This window comes from Salvelinus alpinus, chromosome 35, assembly GCF_045679555.1.
Source record: "Salvelinus alpinus chromosome 35, SLU_Salpinus.1, whole genome shotgun sequence".
Classification (NCBI taxonomy): Eukaryota; Metazoa; Chordata; class Actinopteri; order Salmoniformes; family Salmonidae; genus Salvelinus; species Salvelinus alpinus.
This window is the reverse complement of record NC_092120.1, coordinates 8,731,310-8,739,460: the sequence shown is the minus strand read 5'-3', so window position 1 is coordinate 8,739,460 and position 8,151 is coordinate 8,731,310. Positions and strand designations below refer to the sequence as shown.

At 41.2% G+C, this 8,151-nt stretch overlaps 1 protein-coding gene across 4 annotated transcripts in view; it reads left to right on the top strand.

The window, feature by feature from the left end:
- Positions 1-1,571: 1,571 nt before the first annotated feature.
- The window catches only part of LOC139564688 (dynein axonemal heavy chain 5-like), a 75,824-nt gene continuing 69,244 nt past the window's right edge, over positions 1,572-8,151 (top strand). For 3 of the 4 annotated variants that reach the window (XM_071384446.1, XM_071384447.1, XM_071384445.1), the window contains exon 1: positions 1,597-1,763. In XM_071384446.1, coding sequence (XP_071240547.1) covers positions 1,677-1,763 — 87 coding nt within the window. In that variant the 5' untranslated portion in view covers positions 1,597-1,676. Of the gene's footprint in view, positions 1,764-8,151 lie in introns of all 4 variants that reach the window. The other variant, XM_071384448.1, reaches the window with a different exon arrangement.

Genomic DNA, 8,151 nt, shown 5'->3' with positions numbered 1-8,151 from the left:
AGAGGGGGAAATCCGTTGATAAAGGGGAGGTCTTGTATGGGGTCTCTGGCCCTGCAGGAATATCTCTGATATTTTGAGGCAATGTGCGCCACAAATGGGATGAAAGGGGAGCCAAATCATAAAGGCCACTTGGTGTAGCCTGAGTGCCAGTCTGTTTCTGCTCTCTTGCCAACTCCTTACGGAATTATCATGTCAAACATGTTTTGTTTTGTTTGACAATGACAATGACCATGGAGTTGGCAAAAGCACAAACAGATCTGGGACCAGGTTACACTTAACCACCAGACATGATGGAATATAGACATAGACCTATCATAGGCTATGGTAGCCAACAGGAAAACATAGCCATGAGATGTTATTTATCATAAAATGTTATTTATCACAAAAGGACTTCCTTCACTGGGAATAATCAAGACATTTCGACTATTTATCTGATCATGACTGGCCTGGTGTTATTATTTTCCATTGGAGATTGTATAGACGTACCTACAATACTGATTGATATGCGTCCGCTATAAAGTCTCCAGACGGTTCATTCTTCAATCAAACAGTGCCACCCACTGGTTTTAAAAAGTATACGGCACCTTTATACATGCATTTTGTCCTCTTCGTAGTGTTGGTAAACCGATTGGCCTATGTTGGGATGCACAAATTCTGCAGTTTACAAAGCCGTTAGTAAAATCAAGTAATGAAGAGGATTATAGTGGGAATTTGGAAATAAATTGTCGCTGCTCCTCAGGGCCTACATTACAAAGTGTCATCGAGGCATCTTGAAAATATATATAATTGTATCCTGTGATACACTCAACAGCTGCACGCACCAATGTATCAATTCATGGCCCTCTCTCCTGGGAATAATCATTAATTACACAGACGCATGTTTGAAAGATAAAGGCTTGTACAGGCCTGCCTGTATGCTCTCCATACTTGTGCATCCCAACTGTGTGACCCATTCCCTCTAGTGTAACGTTACAAATTAAAGCGAATATACAAATACAGAAAGAAGACAAACTGTAGACTAGCAGCCTACACAACAACCACATGTGTAGGCCAAAAAGCCATCCTACAAACGTATCTTTCTACATTGATTAAAAATGAATCTGTATCAGACATTTCTCAACGAGATAATGAGAAGTTGCTTTGTGGCCCCATGAGTGGACCGTGACAAATCATGTAGATTTGTGGTGTCTCTAGCCGAACTATTTCTATGGTCATCATGGTGCAGCCTGCAGGGATGTAGTTGTAGCTGCCCCCATCAGAAATAAAAACGGTCCGTGCTATCCGGAATCCTTGGGACGTCCATACCCCATTGAAGTTGACATTGAAAAGGGTTAAGGTAAATGTTAAGATTGGGGTTAGGGTTAGGCAAGGGTTATACTTAAGGTTAATGTTAGGGTATGGGTTAAGGTTACGGTGTAGGGTATGGACGTCCCAATGATCCCGATTAGCAAATGCACAAAAAAACATGTCCTACGTAACCAAGGAAACCGCTAACACAATTTAATTGGTGGGAAAGTGTTATCTGAGAACCGCAGCTTGAGCCCCACGAGCCAGCCCAGGACACCAAGGACCAAAATATAAGAATTACACGTGACATGGAAAACTTGCAACTGTTTCCAGAATTCTGATACTGTATTCACACTTCAAAGACATATTCGTGGTGGTGTGGAAACAACATGTCTCTCAGCTCGCGTTCTGCGAAGTCCAACTTGAGAAACAGGTCCCAACCCTCAGTCCCCGTGGAGTCAATAAAGGAAATGCAGGTTTGGTGATGGTATTATCAGCTATTTCGCTTGTGTAGATGTGATTGTAATGTCTATTAGTTGTACTGTATATCTTTGTTTTTGTCTGGTGGAGGTGGCAAGGTAGCCAATAGCTTGCTTGCATCGTGTTGTGGTCCTGTTTCTTTAACCCTGCCAATAAGATTATGGCATTTTCTGGTAATGAAGATCATGCATATATAGACTCAAGAGCTCACAATAATTGAAGCATATTTAAGCATGGCAATGGCTGTATTCAGGCACTCTGCTTTGATCCGTGCGTAAGAACAGCCCTTGTTATAGCTGCTCGGGCCTTATTGCTATTATAAATTGGTTACCAACGTAATTTGTACAGTACAAATAAAACATTGTGTCATACCTGTGGTATGGCTTTCAGCCAATCAGCATTCAGGACTCAAACTTTTATAATTTGCATTATAAACTGGTTGGTTCGAGCCCTGAATGCCGATTGGCTGACAGCTGTGGTATATGAGACAGTATACCACGGGTATGACAAAACATGTATTTTTACTGCTTTAATTATGTTTGTAAGGTTGGGCCAGACAAAATATTTAATTGCCTTTGAATGGGGTATGGTAGTAGGTGCTAGGCGCACCAGTTTGTGTCAAGAACTGCACGCTGCTGGGTTTTTCACGCTCAGCAGTTTCCCGTGTGAATCAAGAATGGTCCACCACCCAAAGGACATCCAGCCAATTTGACAGAACCGTGGGAAGCATTGGAGTCAACATGGGCCAGCATCCCTGTGGAATGCTTTCGACACCTTGTAGTGTCCATGCCGCGACGAATTGAGACTGTTCTGGGGGCAAAAGGGAGTTTTTTCCCCCATCTATGAATCTGTAATTCAATTCATTTCTATAGGCTAATGTTAGTAAAGCCAAATTCAATGTTTCATAAAATATTTTTTAAGGGGTCCTAAAATTCCAAATCAAAGGGGTCTTAAAATTCCAAATCAAATAGCTAAATTAATTAAAAATGTTAAAAGGTCATATGGTGTTGGATATTAGGAAACAACGGTGATGTTATGGGGACGGTATGATGATGTTCTGGGGACATTATGGATACATTTTAGTAATGTTATGATGATGTTATGGGGACATTATGGTGATGTTATAGGAAAATTAGGTGGATGTTAAGGTGATGTTATAGGAGCATTGTAGGGACATTATGGTGATGTTATGGAACATTTGGAGATGTTCTAGTGATGTTATGGGGACATTATGATGATGTTATATGGAACTCATGGTGATGTTATGGGGCGATTGTGGTGATGCTCCCGAGTGGCGCAGCTGTCTAAGGCACTGCATCTAAGTGCAAGAGGTGTCACTACTGTCCCTGGTTCGAATCCAGGCTATATCACATCCAGATGTGTTTGGGAGTCCCATAGGGTGGCGCAAAATTGGCCCAGTGTTGTCAGGGTTTGGCCGGGGTAGGCCGCCATTGTAAATAAGAATTTGTTCTTAACTAACTTGCCTAGTTAAATAAAGGTTACATTTAAATATATAGATATTTTAAATGTTATGGGGACATTTTGTGGATATTATAGTAATGTTATGGGGACATGTTGTGCTTGTTATGGTGATGTTATGGGGGCCTTCTCTTAGATCCCTCTGAGCTCTCACCAGATCATACATATTTCAGTGGGGACTCCAATTACCCAGTTTCTCCAAATGAGATGTCTCACTTTAGAAATCAGTCATGCCTTAGTGAAATATTCATTATCTAACTGCTTTTAAATGCAAAGCTGCACAATAATTTTCCAAGTATCAAACGCTCTCTCACCCCATATGAGGCGCAGCTTCGTCTGTGATCGTCCTCGGCCAATCTTATGTAATCTGATGGAATTTAATTTTGAGGACCACTTTGGAAACAAGCGTTTTAATTAAAACTTTCAAGTGATATCCTCTGGGTACAAATTGTACATTTTGTTGTATGTGTCTGTTACCCAAAATAAATTCAATTCAATTCAATAGGCTGGTGTGTTTGTTTCTTGGTGTATGTTGTTCTCTTTGGACAGGCAGTAGCCAAATGCTAGTTGCCCTTTTGAATTTGAAGTTTGGGTGGATTGTTTTGTCACTCAACATTTCTCCACACTCGTTGGTTCCCTAATTTTTGAAGGATTGACTCTGTCATATTAATCATCAGCTGCTGGCACTTTCATCTCACCCCACTTTTTACCACTTTACATTAGTGTTATTCCTTTCTAGTTTCAGTACAACATGCGTACAACATGCACACGGGTGAATGGCTTTTATTAAGAAGTCATTGTGTTCCTTGGTTGGATTGAACTAGGCCTAGCCTAACAATGAGTTTCACAACATAGGTAGAGGCCTAATATTGTGTATTGCTCTTTAAGACCATCCATTCTCTGTTGGTCAATCCCTTCCTCAAGTAATTGAACCACAGGGCTCTTTTATACCTGTCCAGGGGAGACATGTCTGTCACTCTAACTGTCTGTAACTGTAGCCTCTACTCTACTGTATAACAATGACCCATTCAGCCCCAAGCCCCATTGTTGACGTTGGTAAGGCGATAGCAGTGCTTTTGATAATTACCTAGCCGACAGGGGGTCACCCAATACTACACTATCTAGTTAGCAAGCCTCTGTCTGAGGAGAAAACAATATTATAATTTCAGACAGTAACCTTTGGGCTGGAAAATAAGTTGCTGGTCGCTGGCAGTGCTTGTTCTGCAGTGCATGCACTGGAATTCTTGTCTGTGTTCTCATGAATAGTAATTCATGTCAATTAAGAGGGTGGATTCCTTGAATAGGTTGCTTTGTTGAGAGTGGCGATGCTTCACTTTAAACCTGACTATCAAAACAAGGTAAGCTGACCTACACAGTTCTGTTACATGACGTTACTTAGGCTACACCCAGGTCCCTATCTGTGACCAAATCATGCATTTCATCATGAATGTTTTAAGAAACCAACAATTGTATTTATCTTAATACAATAACAGTCTCCTGGACTGTTTACCAGACCATTGTGTAGATATAGGTTCAGCCTGTAGGCTATGTTGCCCATCTATAAATGATCAATCAGAGGTATGGATTTTACAGTACTGGGGATTCATGAAAATACAGAGGTGGGTAGTACCTCACTACAAGTAACATGTTACAGTACTTGAGTAGTTTTCTTTTAGGAATGTGTACTGTACTTTTACTTGAGTAAATTCTGTAGGGAAAAAACATACTTTTAAAAAACTTTTTCAAATGTATCAAAACAGTGTGAATATCACTGTCTTATTGCTTTTGTCATATTTAAATTGGCTGCAAAAGGCTCTATTTCTTGTTTGCCTTTCTTTAGATTTTATGAAAATAACTGGTTAGTTAATTGAAAAACATGTCACAAGTATCATAGTTCAATGTAAAACCGTATACATTTGTATTTAGGTTATTGCTTTTTGATCAACTTACACAACAAAATTAGCTACTGTAAGAACACGAACAAAACAATGAGAGAATGAGAAATAGGCAGATGTGTATTGGAGAAGAAAGTCAGTACATTAACTTGTATTCAGTGGAACTAAGGAGCATTTCCATTAACTCTTGTTGTTTGATCAATTTGTTTTCTATTGTAGATCTGCATCAGGGCTGTGCTACTTATCACAAATATAGGCTAGTATTAAAATACACTGTCCACAATGTTTTGGTCATTACAGTAATATCAATGCAGTTTGGATAGTTTGGGATATGAGACTGCTCGCATCTTCAGATCAATGCCACATTATGTATTCGGGTAGGTAGCGCATAGAGCAGGGTTCCCCAACTGGCCGCCCCTTGGGCCGATTTTGGCCCGTGGGTGATTTAATTTGTCCCCCAAGTTTTCTGAGCAAAAAATTATTATAATATGATACTTTTTTGGGACATAAAGTAAAAAACACCAGCAAATCAGCTCCAAGTGGTAAAACTTTTTTCAAAAGTATTCCGACGCATAATAGAGAGATATGTGATCATATACAAATGTAAGCAAGGTTTGAAATGATCATGTTTTAGTCATATAAAATATATATATAATTATATGTTTGGCTTCTTGCTGCCAGTTTGCAGTCTATTTGTAATTATGTTCCGGCTCGATGACCATCCGCTCAAGAACAAACGGTCCCGCGGCTGAATCTAGTTGATGATCCCTGACATAGAGGCTTATACTTGGCCGCACCGCATGGGTTCTCTGTGGTTTAGAGAGGTCAAGGTGGGACACAATACCTGACACAGTAATAGGGGATTATGAAGGTTCCTTTCATCTGTTTTGTCACCTGCACAATGGCATCATGAAGGCTTGGTGTACAATATACTGTGGCCTTCTACTGTGATACCCATCACCTGTGGCTGTGTGTCATGTGCCGGAGCTTGGCAACTTGCCAGCGTCTTTAAGTTGTTTGAATAGTTTATAGGAGATTTGCACTTCACTGACAGTTAGCTCAGTTTAAGCAAGGTGGGGAGCAAACAAAGGCATGCCAGTTATTCTCCTGAGTGATCACAGTCACTCTTATCTTCTCTACAGACTCACTGATCTCTATCTGTAGCTACATAGATTGTAGATGGTCGTTTGGGAGCCGTCTTTGATATGAGGAGCTAAGAGTCATGTCTCGAGCGTTGAGAAAACAGCTCTGGAAACAGAGTGTCTCAAGAGTGATCAAGGTAAGAGATTGTCACTGTAGGACTTGTATGATGATACGAGAAGATGGAGTAGAGCTACTGGAGACAACAAGGACCCAGTGGGTCCTCGCCAAGTAATGGTTAGGGACGGGTCATCTATTTGATCACAGATTGGGGCTAATATGGTGTGCATGTTGCTTACTGTTTGATAAATGTATAGGCTCCAGAGTACAACCAAACTAAAATCAGTCATTGGTCAAGATTGGCTCTCGGTCTTGTTCTGTAGAATTGTGATAAATTCAGTAGAAACAAGCAATTTCAGTCAGTATTTTTTTGATACTCTCTCTGATAGAGACATTGTTTGCAATGGAGTTCATTGCAAACGTCGAGTGGATTAGAAGACGCACAATGCCCAAACGCCCATGTCACAGCGATCAGTCCTTTTCTCCTGAAGTATTTCTTGATTTGTTTTGTCAGGACAGTTTCATTCTAGCCATTCAGTTCTTATCTGAGCTGAAAGCTTGCAGACAGTTGAGGTTGCCATTGTGTACGCTTGATGCTTGGTGTGCTGTGGTGTGTGACTGTAGGATGAAGCTTGATGTGGCTGTTTGCTCATCATCAAAGCCTTGGACTGGAATCACTGCCAGCCCAGGGAGCAGGTGTGATGTGTGTGTCGCCCAGCAACCCCTGTCTTGGCTAGCTTATATAAGCATGTATTTCCTCCAGTGGTTCTGTTCAGGCAGTGTGGTGAATCAGTAGTGTACTAGCTGGCCTGCGATGCACATGCTGCGTGTCTAATGGAACCCTTTTCCCTACATCGTGCACTACTTTTGACCAGAGACCAAGCAGTGCACAATGTAGGGAGTAGGGTTCCATTTAGAATGCAGTCTGGGGCTTGGGTTTGTCCAATAGGTCAATAGCTGTGTTTGGTCTTTCGTGTCCAGGCTTGTTGACTGCTGGCTGCTGCCTCTGATCTGATGCATGACCTCAAGGCCTGGTGTAAATCTTTAGCCATTGTCTTCTGCTATCTTCTTCCACAGCCTTCTCCTACTCCCACCAGATACTTGGATGGAACTCAGGTGGATCTATCTTTTGATTGGGCTTATCCATTGGAGTTATCAATTAAGCCACAGTAAATGTGACTCAGACTTGGCCTTAACATCTTTAAAGTGCAATAGAGACAGACCAGTGAGCCGGCTTGGCATGAATAACTCAGCAGTCTGTGACCACACTTTATCCACGGCATCAAATGCATTCTTACACACATGCGTGCGTCCACGTGTGCCATCGCCCCCACGTTGATTTTGTCCACCCACACCAGACGCGACCAGGACACGCAGGTTGAAGTATCAAAACAAACTCAGAACCAATTATATTAATTTGGGGACAGGTCGAAAAGCATTAAACATTTATGGCAAATTAACTAGCCAGCTTGCTGTTGCTAGCTAATTTGTCCTGGGATATAAACATTGGGTTGTTATTTTACCTGAAATGCACAAGATCCTCTACTCTGACAATTAATCCACAGATAAACTGAAAGATTTTCTAGTCATCTCTCCTCATTCTATCAGGCTTATTCTTCTTATTTTGGACTTTATATGGCGGTTGGCTACCAACTTTAGGTGCATTACCGCAACTGACTGGAGTGTGGACCTAAGTTCATCTTTCAATCACCCACGTGGGTATATGCTCCTAAAAACCAATGAGGAGATGGGAGAGGTCGGACTTTCAGCGCGTTGAGCGTCATAAATAGAACCAATTTCTATTTTAACA